This window comes from Canis aureus, chromosome 10 (genome assembly GCF_053574225.1).
Source record: "Canis aureus isolate CA01 chromosome 10, VMU_Caureus_v.1.0, whole genome shotgun sequence".
In the NCBI taxonomy this organism is placed as follows: domain Eukaryota; kingdom Metazoa; phylum Chordata; class Mammalia; order Carnivora; family Canidae; genus Canis; species Canis aureus.
This window is the reverse complement of record NC_135620.1, coordinates 22,522,755-22,540,071: the sequence shown is the minus strand read 5'-3', so window position 1 is coordinate 22,540,071 and position 17,317 is coordinate 22,522,755. Positions and strand designations below refer to the sequence as shown.

At 51.6% G+C, this 17,317-nt stretch overlaps 2 protein-coding genes across 9 annotated transcripts in view; one reads left to right on the top strand and one right to left on the bottom strand.

Annotated features, from left to right (window-relative positions):
• LOC144322082 (uncharacterized) overlaps positions 1-5,737 on the bottom strand; it is a 16,886-nt gene extending 11,149 nt beyond the window's left edge. The window contains exons 1-3 of the mRNA XM_077911638.1: positions 5,515-5,737; positions 3,928-4,143; positions 370-1,266 (exon numbers count right to left, since the gene is read on the bottom strand). The gene's annotated coding sequence lies outside the window, so the exon portion shown is untranslated. The remainder of the gene's footprint in view (positions 1-369; positions 1,267-3,927; positions 4,144-5,514) is intronic.
• SEPTIN8 (septin 8) overlaps positions 5,095-17,317 on the top strand; it is a 25,897-nt gene continuing 13,674 nt past the window's right edge. For 6 of the 8 annotated variants that reach the window (XM_077911631.1, XM_077911630.1, XM_077911633.1 and 3 more), the window contains exon 1: positions 16,481-16,601. Coding sequence is in view for 1 of the 8 variants with exons in the window: in XM_077911634.1 (XP_077767760.1) it covers positions 5,224-5,253; positions 16,481-16,601 (151 nt within the window). In the remaining 7 variants the exon portion in view is untranslated. Of the gene's footprint in view, positions 5,254-5,402; positions 5,529-16,480; positions 16,602-17,317 lie in introns of those variants that run through there. The other 2 variants (XM_077911634.1, XM_077911637.1) reach the window with 2 other exon arrangements.

Here is a 17,317-nt window from a genome sequence, read left to right as displayed (position 1 = left end):
AGAATTACTAGAAATGGAATACATACAAAGATGATCCAACATAAGGATTAACTGGTATCCCTGAAGAAGGAAAATAAAAAATAGAGCCAAAAGAGAATGCCTAATGCAGAAAAAATGTAAACTGCAGATTGAAAGACCCATTATGTTCCAGAAAGGCTGGATTCAGAATGTTTAATGCTAAGACATGTCTTGGTTAAATCAATGAACTACAAAACCTGATGGAAAGTGACTTCTTTAGGCATACAAGTAGGACAAAGAGGTCACCTACAAGGGGGAAAATTCAGACTTGTTTCAGATCTTTTCCAGAGAAGAAAGTGCAACATCTACCAGACTCTATGGGAAAGAAGGTGAGACCCAAGAATATCATACCTGGCCAAGATCTGGTTCCAGTGTACAAGCAACAGGCAGGCATTCTTAAACATCCAAAACTCTTCTTGATAAAACAGCTTAGCGATGAAACTCAGTCCATGAAGAGATGAATTGAAATGAAGAGCTTGCAATGGAGAATCCTTGATAAAAGGCTTGGAATGCATTTAAATCTACAATGTATACCAAGTAACTGCAATTATATTTCTACAGAACAGAATATGTTTCTTATAATCCTGGACAATGTAACAATATTAAATAAGTAACAAAAGTCAGGAGGCAGGGCAAGGGAGATTGGCAAGTGGAAAGGATCATGCACGTGTGCGTACACACACAATTCAAATGTATCATTTAAAAAAAATGACTGAATATCTTAATGCTTTTCACCATTTTTGTTTACTCTCAGAGGTACCTTTCAACAAGTAAGGTGGTAATTGTGGTCAAGAAACATGACTTGAAAGTCAACTCTTCCTTCAGTTTCAAGTAAAATTAAACGTCATACTTCAAATTAAAATAGCATCTGGGGATCCCCGGGTGGCCAGTGGTTTGGCGCCTGCCTTTGGCCCAGGGCGCGATCCTGGAGACCCGAGATCGAATCCCACGTCGGGCTCCCGGTGCATGGAGCCTGCTTCTTCTCCCTCTGCCTGTGTCTCTGCCTCTCTCTCTCTCTCTCTGTAAGACTATCATAAATCAATAATAAAAAAATAAAATAAAATAGCATCTGCATTTTGCTCCAATTCTTGTAAAGTATCTCTGTGATCTCTCTTCCTTTCTTTATGCACAAAAAGCTTTCTGGAATGATGTGATGTAATAGTCATTTCTGTGGTCGATTCTGAAAGGTCGTATACAGCTGGTTATTTTCTTGCATGTTACTTTTTAATATTTAATCTTCCGATACATCTACGAATAAACAATTTTAAGTATTAGAAACAAAATTTTCTCAGACACCTCACTGCAATAGAATAGTCCAAAAACAGACTCAGCAGAGAGGGCTGCTATTTCCCAGCATCTACTCTAAACATTTTATGGAATTTTTAGCATATACATGATGGCCAGGATGCAGACCCCATTTCCTAGCTGGGGTTCCGGCCGATAGGATGTAGGCAGAGGTACCATATGGCAGCTTGTGGGTCATTGTTGAGTACTTGATCATTTTCTCTTTATCACCTTCATTCTTTCCTGCTGTCTGGAATGTGGATATCACTATATGAGACCAAGAGATCAAGACTTTGAAAGCAAAGGGACACAGAAGGTGTGTATAGTGTGTCACATCACCTAGACTGCCTTTGTGGATAACATGAGGAAGAAAGAAACTTCTGTCTTGTGGAAGCATTGGAACCGAAGCCTAACTGACCCACAGACCTACACGTATGCATAGAGAAATCTAGACTCTGATAACTATTTGCATTGTACATCAGTGGGGAAAGACTAAACACCTGGCTTGGCACATGCACAAACAAATCATCCTTGGACCTAAACGTGACAACAATTTTAAAAACGCTTTGTAAGGGATCCCTGGGTGGCGCAGCGGTTTGGCGCCTGCCTTTGGCCCAGGGTGCGATCCTGGAGACCCGGGATCGAATCCCACATCAGGCTCCCTGCATGGAGCCCGCTTCTCTCTCTGCCTGTGTCTCTGCCTCTCTCTCTCTCTCTCTCTCTGTGACTATCATGAATAAATAAATAAAATCTTTAAAAAAAAAACGCTTTGTAAGAAAATGCAAAGGGAATATCTTTATGAATGTGAGAGAGGGAAGGACTTTTTAAAAAGATGTTTTATCGTAGATATCAGAAAGGAAACAATAGGTAAACTATACAACACCAACATTTTACTCTTTAGTATGACAAAAGGAACTATAACAAATGTAAACGACAAGCAACAGTGAAGTCTGTCATGTTCAAGTTCATTGAGGTGCCAGATGTGTATATGGGGTGGGGGCAGAGGGGTGGTCAACTAAGCAGAGAGCTGCATATCCATTCCTTTTTACCTCTCAGATAGTGGCAATGCATATTAGCTTATAAAAATATCTCAGAACTTCTACAGAAATCTTTTTTTTTTCTCGTGTGGAACTCAGCATTCATACAGTTATTTTATTTCTAACTGTGGGACCATTGTGTGTGTTGTGTGTGTGTGTGTGTGCGTGTGTGTGTGTGTGTGTAACATCTATGAACTTCTCCTGGGTGTTTAAGGAACACATGAGAATGCTGCCGTAAGAAGTAACCCTCTGCTTCATGTAAGAAATGATTGTGGCATTCACCTTTGTGTGCCCACAGGTAACTCTTACTCGTCCCATGGTTTTGGCCAGTAGTAGCATTGGAGGGGAGATGAAGGAAGTGGAGAGGGTGGAGATAGAGGTGGAGGAGAAGAAGAAGAGAGAAAAAGGAAGAAGATGAAGAAGGGAAAGGGGAAGAGGAAGAAGAAAGAAAAAGAAATTTGGGGTTTGGGGAGTAGGTGTAAATTCCTCTAGTGAAGTGAACATATCTCAAGAGAAGGAAGTCAGCTGTAATTTGGGTTGTTCCTTCTCATAGCCATCAGCTGGGATTACTACAAGTAGACATTTTGAAACATGTCCGACTAGGGAAAAAAGGATCATTTTTAAGATAACTTAGGGGGTGCCTAGGTGGCTCAATTGGTTAAGCAGCTGCCTTCAACTCAGGTCATGATCCCAGGGTCCTGGGGTCCAGCCCCCCATGGGAGGTGTCTCTGCTCAGCAGGGAGTCTTCTTTTTTTTTTTTCTCTCTCTCCCCCCCCTCACTGCTCATTCTCTTTCTCTCAAATAAATAAATAAATAATCTTTAAAAAAAAGATAATTTAGGGCAGGTTTCAGAGAGTTGTGATGCAGAAAATGGCATTTGTGACAGATTTCTTACTAGTTATGGAGGGAAAAAAAGGAAAGAATAGATATGGTCTAGGATGGTCAATTCAACATTGATCTGTGTGTGTGTGTGTGTGTGTGTGTGTGTGTAGTCTGTTTGTGTGTGTGTGTGTGTGTCTGTCTGTCTGCCTGTCTCTCTCTACTCTGACATTAAGGCCTTTATAGTCTTTTTTTTTTTTTATTTCCAAGTCATCTCTACCTGCAATGTGAGGCTCAGACACACAACCTGGAGATCAGGAGTCTGCTGTGTGCTCCACAAACTGATCCAGCCATGTGCCCCAAAGCCTTTATGGCCTAGAGAGAGATTTTACTAAGCATTTTATTTCAAATATAGTTTAAAGCTCCTTACTTATTTTGTCTCATTTAATCCTATGACATAGGTACTCTAATTCTTGTTTTTAGGATGAGGAAGAAGACGAACACTTAATTGTGTAAGGTTAAAAACTTAGCAAGGGATTAGAAGCAGGATTGCAACCCAGGAGATTTGCCATTGGTACAACTCATTTCCCCACTGCTCTATCACTTGTGGATAACTACTATGTAGCATGTGAAAACCACCACAGTAGAGGGGAACAAAGGGAACACATTGAGTAGGAAAGGACCACTGGAGTCAGTTTAGTTTAGTGACAAGCTACAAATTGGGTGGGAGAGGAAGAGAAAGCCATTTTAGGGTAAGAAATTTACCTACCTGCCTGCAAGCCAGTGGAAGGGTCAGGAAGGGGGCTCATCTTAAATCCAGGTGTGCCAAATCCAGATATGGTCTTTGGGCACCTCCTCCCAGCACAAGTTTCTGAGTAGGAAGAACAGGCCACGTTGTTTCTCAGAAGATATTGGGGGTGATGTGGGGGAAGTATGGAAGGCGGAATGACCGGAGAGGAGGCCAATGGAGGAACAGGAGGCAAATCTTGCCATATTCCCAAAGAGAGAGCAGAAAGGCAGAAAGAAGGGAAAGAAAAAAAAGAGTTTTAGAGGATTTGGAGCTAGATTTTGTAAGGCTGGTCAGTGAAAAGGACCAGAGCTCACTGAAGCCATCGGCTTGCTTTGAAGTGTTGTTTCTCTGAGATTTATGAACATTTTGAGTAGCAAGGTTAGCAGAGAGAATGTGCGTGCCCTGAGACGTGTGGTTCTCTTTGCACGGGGCCCAGATTCCACTGCGACGTCGCCTCCAGTCCCTGGGGCAAGCAGGGTGATGAAACTTGCAATCCTGCGCCTCGACGGTCGAGGTGAAATGAGCATCCTGCGCATTCGTTGCGCAAGGACTCAACCCGCAGGAATGGAAGGCTGGTCTCTTCCCGGGAAGGCCGCCCGGCCGGACTCGCAGGTCCCGCCCGGGGTCCCGCCCAGGCTCGGATCGGAGCACCAGGTGGGGCCCCCGGCCCCCGGCCCCGGCAGACGGGCTCCGGCGGCCTCTCCCGGCCCCGCGCGGCAGCGAGTGGGCCGGTGGTCCCAGGGCATTGGCCGGCCCCGACGGGGTGCAGGCAGCTCGGTGGCGGGGACACCCCTGGGCGCCCGCAGCACCCCACTGTCCTCGCCGCGAACCTGGCTTCCTAGCTCGCGGGGCCCAGCCCCAGCCCCAGCCCCAGCCCCCGCGCCGGCTGCAGCCTCGCAGAGACCCCGCACCGGCGGGTGGCGCCCAGCCACTGCCCTCCCGACCCCGCGCGCGGACTACAAGTCCCAGCAGCCCCCGCAGCCCGCACCTCCCGCCTCGCCGCGGAGACCCCCGGCCGTCCCAGCGCGGCTCGGGCTGCGCTCGTGGCGGGGCCGGGCGGGGAGGCCGGTCCCGCGGGCGGGGGCGGGGGCGGCTCCGCGACTTCTCCCGCCGCCGCCGCCGCCGCCGCCGCCGCCGCCGAGGGGAGTTTCCAGGAAGTGGCCATATTGGATCCATTCAGCCGCAGCCGCCCGGGCGGAGCGCGTCCCGCAGCCGGCTGGTCCCCTCGCGGCCCGGGTGCTCGCCCCGGCCCGCCCGCGCGGCGCGGAGCTCGCCATGGCGGCCACTGACCTGGAACGCTTCCCGGTGAGGGCCCCGCTGGGCCGCGGCGCGGGCGGCGCGGGCGGCGCGGGCGGCGCGGGGAGGGGGCCGCCCTGCAGCTGCCCGGGGGCGCCAGGCGGGCTGTCAGCTCCGCGCGGCCGGGCCTCGACGCCGGGCCGGCCTGGGGCCCCCAGAGCGCCTCGGGCTCTGCGCAGCGCCGGCCTGGCGCCCCGGGGCGTCGGGGGGCGCCCCCTTGGGCGCGCGGGACGCGGACCCCTTCGCCGCAAGGAGCCAGTAGACACCTACCTGGTTCCAGCCAGGTGCGAGGGCAGGCGGGGGCCCCAGGAGCGGGACGCGGGGCAGTGCGGGATCCTCCGACCCCCGCGGCTCCCGGGGAGCCAGCCGCGCAGGTGCTCTCGGATGGGCACCGCCTGCGAGGATGAAGCCCAAAGGCTCCGAGGGAGTCCTTCAGGGGAGCCCAGGGTAGTTGCAGACTTGGCTCCTGGAGCCCTGGGGCCTGCTTTGCCTTCTCCCTCCACTTGTCTCCCCTCCCCACCCCCACCCCCCACCCCCCACCCCCCACCTGAGCGCCCGGATCCTGGGCTTCAGTGGTCCCGTCTGGGGCAGCCGCTCCCCCAGGAACGAGGAGCGATTCTGCATTCAGCCAAGTGGATGTTTGTTTGGGCCCAGTCTGGACGTGCCTTCTGCAGGGCTACCGGCTGGGGTGGTCCCCGCAGGGGTCTCTGTGGGGCTGAGCCCCACCAACAGGCAACTTCCTAAAGATGTTTATAATTCACCTGGGGATGCGGGGAGCCTTTGGGGGATCGTGTCCGCCTGTCCCCGGGTGTCTAAGGCTGGATCTGGGTGTGTCTGGGAGGCTGGGCTGTGACAGTGAAGGAAGCTGTGTCCTCTTGCCAGCATGTGAGGCCCTGGTCTGCGAGAAGAGGGAGGGAGGGCCCGGGCCGTTGGTGGGGGGCGGGGTGGGGGGGCGGACGGTGAAATGTTGAATATGTGACTGATAAGGAATTGGTTCTGAGTCTAAATAAGGGAGGTAGGACTTATGTAATTAATGCTATAAATACTATCATCTGAATTTATGCACGTACATTTTCCCTTTAATCTGAAAATACGTTTGTTGGTCTACTTTGCAAATATGCATAAATGAAGCAGAAGCTGTTGGTTTCATAATTTCTAGACTGAGGTGTTTTATTCCCATCGAGGAGGGGGCTCTGTGTCAGTCAAGTAAGTTTAAATACGGGGAGGAGCGGAATCAGAGGTTGGGTGAATCAGAGGCTTACCTCACCCCGGCACTATAAATTGGAATTTATGTACCCAAGGAGGGCAGTCCCTGAATCCTAAGAGACATGCTGATTAGCTGAAGGCCAAGAGATCTGTGAATGTTTGCGCATCTGTGCATGCATGTCTGTGTACATTTTTTGTGCCCAGCTGACCAGAAAGTTATGTCTGAGTCTTGTCTGTGGCCAGAGGTTGCTCTAACAGTTGGTCTTGCTGGTGGGAGCAGTATGTAGGGTAACCGGAATCAGATTGCCTGATATGAATCCTAGACTACTACTCATTGGCCATGTGACCTTGAGCACATTAGTTAACCCCTCAGTGTTCTTATCTATATAATGGCATGAAAATATTACCTTCCTCCTAGGGTTATGGGGTGGATTCAGTAAGAGAATCCTGGTGAGGTACTTAGAGCAGTGTCTGGCACATGGTAAGGATTCCATAAATGACACATGATACCTAGTGCCTGAGTGGATGTGGAAACTGACCCTCTTTGTAAGAAGGCAGCAGAAAATGAGTTTGCTCCATTACACGGTCCCCTCCCTCGGGCTCCGTTCACTGTATGCCCAGAGATTGTCCTCAGTCCCTGAGCTGAGAAGCCTGATAGCACTGCCTGGGAGGTGGGGTGCAAAGATTCCCTCAGATTCCCCGTGTTGGCGTTTCTGTGAGGATTTCAGGTATTATGTCCTTGGTAGGTCAAGGCACAGAGAGGGGATTGACTCAGGTATGGCTGTACAGCCTGAGCTCAGGGGCCTTGGTTACTGCCAGGTTAAGCTGGCTGAATGAACGCCTTCCACACCCTCTGCACTCTGAGCCGTCAGCCTCCTGGGAGGACTTGCATAGGGTTGATTTGGGTGGAGACCAGGGGTGGGGTTTGGCCTGAATTTAGGAGTCTAGGCTCCATTCTCCTCTCCCGGCTTGTCATCCTGGGAAAATAATTTCTTTTTCTATCTTGCTATAAAATGGGCCCAACCATACTAATATTCTTCAAAGAGTTTGTGGAAGGTTAATTACAGTCAAGGACATGTTTAGAGATATGCTTTGGTGTCTCTCCTGCCTCAGGGTTGACTTTGGTGTTAAGTGCTGGACATGAGGCTATGATTTGATTGAACCCCGCCCCCCACCCCTCACCTCAGGCTGGTTTAGTGGTCAACCGGGCACCGGCTGGCCTGGGAACTGTCCCGTCTTGGAGCTTAGATGAGCATACGGAGTTGTACCTCGAGGTCAGTATGTACTGGGTTCCTATTCCCCGCATGCTATCTACAGGCTCAGTAGCCTTTACATCTTGTGGCTAGGCTCTGCTCAACCCTAGGTCAGCTGAGGGGTGGTTAGGGTTGATGTCTCCTGGCTGTGCGTGTCTGGGAAGCCCTCCGGGGAGTTTCTGTTGCCTCTTGTCTTCCTTGAGCAGCCAGACTCCTGTGTGCTTTTGCCATGCTCCTCCTCCTTGCTGGGTCCCAGGGTTTCCTGCCCCTAGGGCCATCTCCTGTGTTCCTTCAGTCAGAATCTGATGGGGCAGGGTTCAAACTCCAAGGCAAGGGAGGCTATAGAGTCAGGAGAAGTGGAGCTGTGAGGGGGAGAGGGAAGAAACGTGCAGCATGGCAGCCTCACGCCTGGCATTCCTCCCAGCCAGTCACCCCCCCACCATCTCCGCTTTATCCCCAGCACCATCTGTCACTTCCGTTGTCACCCCTGTAATCTTGACACTTCCCCAAGAAGCAGGCTATCCAAGGAGTGCCTATTCTGTCCCTAAAGCAAAAACTGGTGGGAAGGGGTGTGGGAGGCAACTCTCTCGTGCAACAGGGTTCTGTCATGGAGTGGTATCTCCCTGTCCTGGAAAAATGGCCAGGAACCTCCTTGCTGAGCCATTCTGAGAGAGATACGAGAGCTCAGCAAGTGACATCTGTGAAGCTCTCAGTGCCTGGTGGTGGTGAGAGGTCATAAGTGAGCACCACCTGCAAGGCTGTAGCTCTGCCCCACCTCCCTCATGGGCATCATGCCTTGCTCTGGGAGCCAACTTCAGGAAAGTCTGCCTGTGATCTTGTTTGAAATAGGTCAGAGTAGGGAGGCTGGTGGGAAGGGACCGGTGATCCAAGGGAACACACAATAAGGGACTGACCAGGGTAGGGAGAGAGAAGGTGGCAAGAAGGAGCCCAATTACAGTGTCAACAAGATGGGAGAATGGATGAGGCCTGGGAACCCAGGCCTGACTTCTGTCAAAAGCTTTGGGTGGCAGGGAGGGCTCTGGATGTTTTGTGCCACTGGGTTGTGGATGGCAGCAACCTGCACTCCGGTGATGCTGCAGGTGCTGGACATTGGTTAGTTTAGGTCTGAGACCCAACCCCAGCACCTGAGTAACCCTTGAGATGACAAAGATGGTGAAGCCCTCTGAATTTTGGGCTCCAAGATGGGCTAGGTGGAAGTATGTATTTGGGACATTAACTACCGTGAATGGCTCTGTGGCTTGGGTCCAGCTGCCAGAAGAAAGCAGCTGCAGGATGACAGAGCAGAGGCCCTGAGGGCTGGCTGGCCTCTGTGTCCCCTGCAGCTTCTCTAACCTTTCTGCGCCTTTGTTGCCAGCATGGGTCTTGGGGTCCCCAGGCATGGCCCCAAAGGTACAAGCTTTGCTAGACAACCAGACATGGAGCTGTGCAGGCAGGAGGGAGACACATATAACTGGGGAAGGGATGTTTTCCAAGGGCAGCATGCCATCATGATAGAGTCGGAGTGTTCTTTCCTGGAGCCGTCTGTATCTTCAGGACTTATATGAGGAACCATAACTGGGAAGAGGTGATGGAAGACAGGGCAAGGAACATCTTGGTTGTATCTTTACTTTAATTGTCCTGGGTGGTCTTGAGGCAAATTAGGTATTCTCAGAACACATGGCTTCCAGGCAGTTCTTGGTCCCTATCCTGGAAGCCATGTTAGAGGGATAGTGCCAGGGGAGGAGGGAATAAGGACCCATTTTAGATTGTAGGTGTCAGCTACTCTTTGGGGGGAGGTGGGGGCTCTTGGGCTTGGGCCACCTGCAGCCCAGGGTACCAGAGAGGCTTTGGGCATGAACCTAAGTCCACTTTCCAGACCTGGTTTGGTGTGAATTCCAGGGTTTGAATCTGATACATTGCATGGCACTGGGGTGAATGAGGCAGGCAGCAGAATGATCGTACTGCACCCCTGAGCTTCCACTGGCCCATGTTGGTATCCTTGTATTTTTCCGCCCCTTCCCAGCACCAGCATTATCCTGGGATTGGAGAAGGGGGCGGTCACCTTCATTGCTCACATTCTCCCTTCCAAGGATAGGATCTCATTCACTGTGGAACACAGTCTGCTTCCTATCAGTGATGTCCAGACCACTTATGGCTTTTCCTGCTACAAAGCAGTGGGGGCTGTCGCTGGAGTCCCTGAGCCAAGTGGGAAGGTGTGAATACATGGGTTTCCAGTACCTTCTGAGGTCCAGAGTACCTTTCCCATGTGCTCCATGGTGGAATGGACCACTCCTTCTCAGCACAACAAAGCCCAAGAAGGTGTTGCGTTCTAGACTTGGGGCAAGCTGATTTGGCCCAGAAACCAATAAGTGTATTTAGCTTCTTAGAAACCTTTATTTTGATATGAGAAGTGTGAAACAAGCTATCCTATATTGCTAAGTGGCAGCCCTGGCTTTCTATGTGCACAGAATGGGAGGAAAGTGCCTGCTAGTGAGCCAGGGACTCAGAATGGAGTATAGGGGTCAGGGCATGGGGTGGCCTTAGGCTCCTGGGGGTAGTTTTGCTCCTAAAGTCCCTTTATTTTCCAGGAAGGAGGAGGCGATGACTGGCCTTTTTTTTTTTTTTTTTTTTTTTTTTATGACTGGCCTTTTAAGAGTGATGCTGGCCTCCTCCTGGGACCTAGCTACCATGTTTCCATTGTTGCCACCATGTAGGTTGTTCCTGTCTTCTCCCCAGGTTTTTGTTTTGTTTTGTTTTGTTTTGTTTTTGTTGTTGTTGTTTTTGTTGCTGCATTAGGAGAGAGACACTTTTGTTCACAGTTGTCATCTTGACCGTGGATAGGTGAATCCTGCCTCTGTCCTTTCCTCCTGGCCTAGGAGAGCCACATTCCCCCCCCCCCCCCCATCCCCTTGGTTATTTCCCGTAACCTTTGACCTGGGCTTAGAGGCTTGCTGTGGAATCCTGGGATGTGAGCCTAAGCCTTTCCTGGGAAAATTCCTAGGATTCCTCTCAGACTCAAGGACAGTTGTGCTATGACCACGGGTTCTGGCCAGCGGCCTCTGCTCTGGCTATTTAAGGCCCAGGCTGCTTAGAGTAGCTAGAGCTGGGGGTAGGGTAGTTTGTGCCAGGAACATGGGTGGAGAAGGCCCCCAGTAGAGCGAAGACTCCTGAGTTCATGCTCAACATTAATAGGGCTTCCCTAGGGCTGGGAATAATAGGGCTGGGTCTCTCTTGGGGAGTGGGCTTCCTCTTTGCCTGGCAGGTGCTCAGGCCAGTGGATTCTAGGCCTGGGAGCCTGGGGGAAAAGGGTATCTGAAGACTGAAGCCCCAGAGAACTCTTTGGAAGGCCTAAGGGTGGGGATTTACTCTTTGTCCGGGATTTGGGAGCCAAGTACCTGTACAGTAGGGTACCGTTTCTGCTTCCATCCCAACAACCAACCTACTTTGGGAGTTTGACCTCAGGGTTCTTTATTTACCCATACCTTCTTTGGCTCTGTAGGTTCAGACATTCAGCAGATTTCTAATTTCTTCAGGATAAAATCCTATTCTTGTGTAGGCGTGCCATCAGACATGGTTCCTTCCCAAAACCCACCTCTCTTCCTGGTGAAAGGAGCAGCTCCTTTTGGCTGACAGTTAGGGCTGCTCCAGAGAGCTCAGACAGAGCATTTCCTGGTCAGGAAAAATGACGTCCTAGTTATCCACTGGGCTGCAAAACAAAATGCCATTCTCTACTTTGTACTGGATAGCCAGGCATGGAGGAACTCGGTGGGCCTGAGCAGTTGTTATTTTGGTTGTTGTCTTTGATGTGCCAAAGAAATGATGACACAGAAGCCTGGGGCCTGGCTCAGGAGCCAAAAGCTTGTTAGTGATTAGAGAGGGGATAATGGCCCTGTGGAGTTTCCCCTGTAGAACTCAAAGCTTCCAACTCTGTTCTGGAGCTTTGAGAACACAGTTAGACCCTCCTGAGCCAGCACCCAGGACCTGGGGGTACACATGGGGCAAGAAGTGGGCCCGCTCCTCCCCAGGGTCTGAGCTGAGTTATGTAGCTGAAGACTCTTAGTGGGGAGCTCTTGCTTGCGAGTCTCCATGCCCCAAGAGTGAAGACTTGGGTGTGTTGTCCTTCCAGCTCACTCTCCTCCCAGATGCCATGTTGCAGACTGTCAGGCCATGTACCAGGTACAACCTCTACATAGCTTGTGTTGGGCCCCATGGTCTTCTTGATTTGTACTGGTTGCCAACCTTTAAAAATGAGAAGTTGCATGTAAAAATCAGGATCTGTGGATTCTCCTGAAAAATTGTAAGATTTGGACGCCCTAGGCCTCTATTCCCACAGTTGGCTGGAGTTGCAGTACCACGGCCGCTGCAGCCCGAGCACAGGCTCAGCCATTCCCACCTCTCCCTGCGGGACCCTGCACTCAGCCAAGTCAGCAGGTCTCAGCCAGCAGGCCGTGGAGTGATGTGCTTGGAAGTATGGCTTTTGCAGGCATCTTGTCTCCATTCAGATCCTGGCTTTACCCTCCTGAGCGGTGTGGTCATGGGCAAATTACTTAATCTTTCGGAGCCTCAGTTGTCTCATCTGTTTGATGGGGGTGGTGAGCCTACCTCACAGGGCTGATGCACGGACAAAATGACGCTCAGAGCTGCATGTGGTAAGCTCTTGGTAACCGTTATGTATGGTTATCCTTGTCATTACTCTACTTTTTCTTCTTTGCCCATTGACATTACCTGCTTGGCTTCTCTAGCCCTTTGAATTTTAGCTGCGTTAGATGGAGCCCCCAAGGTCTAGGATCTGGTGTTCTCATTTTTTTTCTTGGCAGCCCTCCCAGTGCCTGGCTCATGCAGCAGATGGGCCCAGTGCATGGGTGCTGGGTGACTGAATGAAGGAGTCAGGAGCCTTGTAAGTACGGACAGGGCAGACGGTACAGCACAGTGGTTTGGGGCAAGCGCTTGGTTACTCTCAAATCCTGGCTCTGCCCCAATTTGTTATGTAGCATCTGTTCACCTCAGTTTACTGGCCTATAAAATGGGGATAATGGTGTCTGCCACACAGGGTGGGGAAGGACTGTGTTGGAGCCTGTAAACCACTTGGCTTAGTTCACACCAAGTGGTCCTCAGTGAGGTGTTGGGGCATCATTTGACATTATTCCTTCCTTTGGTTGTAAATACTGAGACAGTTTCCTTGGCATACTTTCACCTTCCCTGTCCTTACTTTCTTTGCTTTCTCCCTGTTCCTCTGTGTTTAGATTTTTACTTTGCAAACCCTAGCAGTCAGGATGTTCTCAGTTGCGAGTACTGGATAGGCCCACTCAACTAGCTGAAGCAGTAAAGGAGGGGAATATGGCCAGGGGTAAAGGGAAAAGCCCAGAAATAGAGCAGAAACTGGCTTTCTCTCTTCTGTGATTTTCTTGGCACTGCCGTCCTTGAGTGGGCTTCAATGTTATGCTAGCTCCTTGGTTGTACAATGGTCATATGGTCATATGGGTTGAGCCTGGGTCACTTGCCTATACCTGAGATAGTCATGGGATCATGCTGATTGGCCCAGGGCTCTCAGGACCTACCCTTCGAGTTGTAGTTGAGGTCTTACCTGCAAATTGCAGGGCATTTTCAGAGTCACCAGGTAGATCTTTGGGAGATCTAAAGTTTCTTTCTGAGTTGTGTTAACGAGACATGCCAGTGATACTTTGGGGACTGCTAGCTCCTCCTAGGCTGGGTCAGCAGAGACACCCGGTTCAGGGACCTTGGAGTGAGCAGTATACCCAGGATCACATGTTGTTGATGCCAAACATAGGATCAGAGAGGTTGGCCTTAGTGACAGTCACACCACAGTAGACCAGGAAGTCAGATCAGTCTCCCAAGACCAGGGAACAACAGTCTGGCCTCATCAGGACCAGTAGCCATTCTTCTGTGTGTGTGCATGTATGTGTACGCACACCCCAGAGATCGACACTCCCATGGTCCCAGAGGCTCCTGAGCAGACATTGATTGCTCCAGGTCTATGGTCCCTGGAGTGACAGAGTGCAGCCTGGGCAAGAGTCTGGGAACAAGCTCCTCCCTATACTCCACACCCTTTTCCAGAGAGAGAGAGCTGAGTTGTGTGGGTGAAGGCAGCCAGGGCTAGCTGAGCCAGGACAGGTAGACTTTTGTGAGAAGCCCCCTGCTACTACCTGCACCCCATTGCTGCGCTTGGCCTTTGGAGCCTGGAACTGTGAGAAAGTGGGGAAAATCAGAAACAGGATGGCCTCTATTTCTGTGCAAGTACTCTGCAGCTGAGTGTGCGCGCGCGTGTGTGGTTTCCAGACGCAGCTGACTGGGTGGGTTTTGGCGGCAGGCTACAGGATGTTGGATTGCATCCTGATTGTGTCACCCTTGGAAGAAGAGGATGAATAAACACATAGCCTTCTCTGCAAGCACAGCACGCCTTATATTTTGGAGATTTGCAGTCTCGCCTGAGAAGAAACATGCTCTAGACTAACTGTTCTGTCCTCCATTTGATCCTTAAGCTGCGATGAGCAGGTGGAGCCGAGACTACATAATGCAGCTCTGTGTGAGGTGGGCAGATGCCCCTGGGTGCCATAGCGGTTGAAGACAGCGTTCAGTGGTTTATAAATGGCAGCGTTGTGTGGCACGTTGGGCATACTGGTGGGAGGGTGGGAAGAGCGGAAAGCCTGACCTCCCCCAGCCTGCAGTCAGCCTCAAGGAACTTCTAGAAGAGTTGGAAAACCAGGATGCATAAAATAAGGACAACGAATAGTGCAGGGAAATGGGGACACAGCCAAGGGAGGGGTGTGGAATATAATAGTAGAGCCAGGTCAGAGCAGGTGCCAGGGAAAAGGGAGAATGAGCTGTGGAGCCCAGACAGAGGGACCAGTCAGAAGAATGAATTCAGAGGTAAACTGGCTGACTCTGTAAGGAAGGCCTCAGACTATGAAGGGCCTAGAATGCCACACTGTGGGTTTGGACTTGACCCAGCACATCCTATGCTTTCTTTACTGTTTTTGATGTAGGTCCCAGTGAGAGGAAGCTGCCTTTGGGGCCTCTTTGTCTGGCTATGTTTGCAGCCCAGGGGGGAGCCTAGGCTTGAGTGGGGAGGTTGTAACAGGATCCCCTGGGGCTAGGGGATATGGGGAAAGGGTCAACTGTAGGAACCGAGGCTCTGAGGCTCCGTAGAGAGAGGGTTATCAGAGAGCAGGTTTTGGGGTAATCCTGACTTGTTTGAGGGGGTAGCACAACTGCCCAGGGGGTCCACGTGGAGCCTTAGCTGCCAGCACATGAACCTGGCCGTCATCAATGAAATGCTGCAGTGGCTGAGCCAGGGTGTGGGGTGAGGGGAGAGAGACAGGCATTATTGGTCAAGGAGGGTAAGGTCAAGTATGTGTGTCTGGGGGCTCTGGTTGAGAGGAAAGAATGGTTGGAGGGGTTCTGGCTGAGGCAACAGCCTGTGGCTACTAAGAAGTCAGAGAGGGCTCAGGTGCTGAGCAGATGCCTCTGTAGGAGGGCAGGCAGCCAGGGCCTACTGTCTGGTATCCACATTGGCATGAGGGCGGACACTGTCCTGCTCTGTAGCTCCTAGGGCTGCCTTCATCTAGGCCTTTGTCCTCCCCTCTGGAGCTGTGGGGAGGACAGAAGGATGGGACTCACACCCTTGGCCCTTCCCTGGCCTTGTCCTTTCTAGTGGGCAGTTAAGGCAGAGGGCCTCAAGAATAGAGGGGATGTGTTTCTGCCCAACATGGAGTTGTCAGAGGCCTGCCCTCACGACGGCCAAAGCTGGAAAGGCTGAGCCTGGGAACCTTCCCTTGGAGGACAGCATTTTATCCCCATTCCCAGGGAAGCAGAGAAATCATCTGCACAAAGTGGAGTCTGACTTTGACCCTCTCCTTCGGGTCTTGGTGGTTTCTTTTTATAGCGCTGTGGGCCAGCTCCACTAGTCCCAGCTCACTCGGGACCTGCTGCCTGCCTCTCTCCTGAGGCCAGGCCTCCATTTTCTCATCTAGAATCCTCTGTCCAAACAACCAGGGTTGGGGTGGGTGTGGGAGGGTGGCATGAGCCAGAGCCTGGGAGTCCCTATAGAACACCACCAAGGCAGGAGAGTGAGGCCTCAATCACAATGCCTCAGAGATTAGCCCTGAGACCCAGTTGGTAGGTGTGAGGGAGCACTGGCCCTGTTAGCAGGGCCCATTTGTGTACTCTACGGTTGGGTGCCTCAGGAGCAAGGGGTGCATGTGGGGAACTATGAGCCTGGCCCAATGGGGGAGGGCCCTCTGATGGAGAATAGATGTGAAGGGGTCAGGCCAGACCTGCCTCTGTTTGAATCTTGCTTCAGTAGGAGTGTCTTTGAGGTCTGGGAGAGAGCTGCCAAAACATACACACTATCCAGTCTTGGCCTCTTGAAATCTTAATTTAAGATCCGGGGACCATCTGGGGCCTCTTCTTGGGCAGGAGAACAGGTGTACCCTCCAAGGTAGCAAGTAGGGTAGATGGTTCCCTGGGCCATCTGTGCCTGGAGATGTCCCAGGCCCAGGCATTGCTTGCCAGCCCAGGTAGAAAAGAGGCACGGGTGAAAGCCCTTTTCTGGGCTGGAAACAGGCCCTGGGGTACACTGGGCTTCCTCTGTGGAACCTCTTCCTGGAGTTGGAACTTTGGTGCACTCACACTGTGTCCTGAGATTTGCTGAGAATTCAGACAAGTTGGGAGGCGGACATCACTGGGGTTGGGCCTCTCCCCACGCGGCCCCTCTTCCCCAGTGAGCTCACTGCCTTGCTCCATTTCTTTCTTGGCAGAATGCAGAGCCAGAGCCTCGGAACCTCTCCCTTGGTGGTCATGTGGGCTTCGACAGCCTCCCGGATCAGCTTGTCAGCAAGTCAGTCACACAGGGCTTCAGCTTTAACATCCTCTGTGTGGGTATGTGTCATGGTCCAGTTGTGGGGTGGCCTCGGGGGGTGGACAGGAGCCTTCTAGGAGATGGGGTGCTGCCGCCCTGTCCACCTGTTGAGTTATAAGGGACCTTTCAGGCAGAGACACTTTTTGGGAGTCCAGGCGAGGCTTTAATTGGTGTCTTTGCCAGGGTCAGGGACAGAGCTGGGGGGCTTGACTCCAGTTGCCTTGAAGATTGAACAAAATTAAACATGTGAAAGTGCTTTGTAAACTGAGAGTTTATCACAGAGGTTCAGATTTATGTGTTTGTTTTAAAAACATTGACTGTCATTCGTATTGTGTGTCAAGGACACTTGTGGTAAACAAGACTCTCCTACGATGGCAGCTCCAGCACGCATCTGAACAAATACAGCTCCACACAGGGAGGTTCTGGGAGGTTTCATGCGCCTCAAGGCCCAGGGCTCCCAGAGGGCACAAAGAGCTCTCTGCCAGACCCCCTACAGGTGCCTGCGCCCTGGCCTCTGCCAGGCTACGAGGGCTCCTCCAGAAGCAGCCTATCCTGAGCCAGATAAAGCTGAATGGATCAGGAGGCCACTGATGGCTTCACACCCTGGCCCTCCTGGGACCATGACCAGCCTGGGCCCAGGAAGGATGGTGTGCAGACTAGGTGACTGGGTCCCATTGAGGCCGGCAGAGACTACTGGCCAGTGCTTACAGTTACCCACATAGCCATGGCTTTGTCC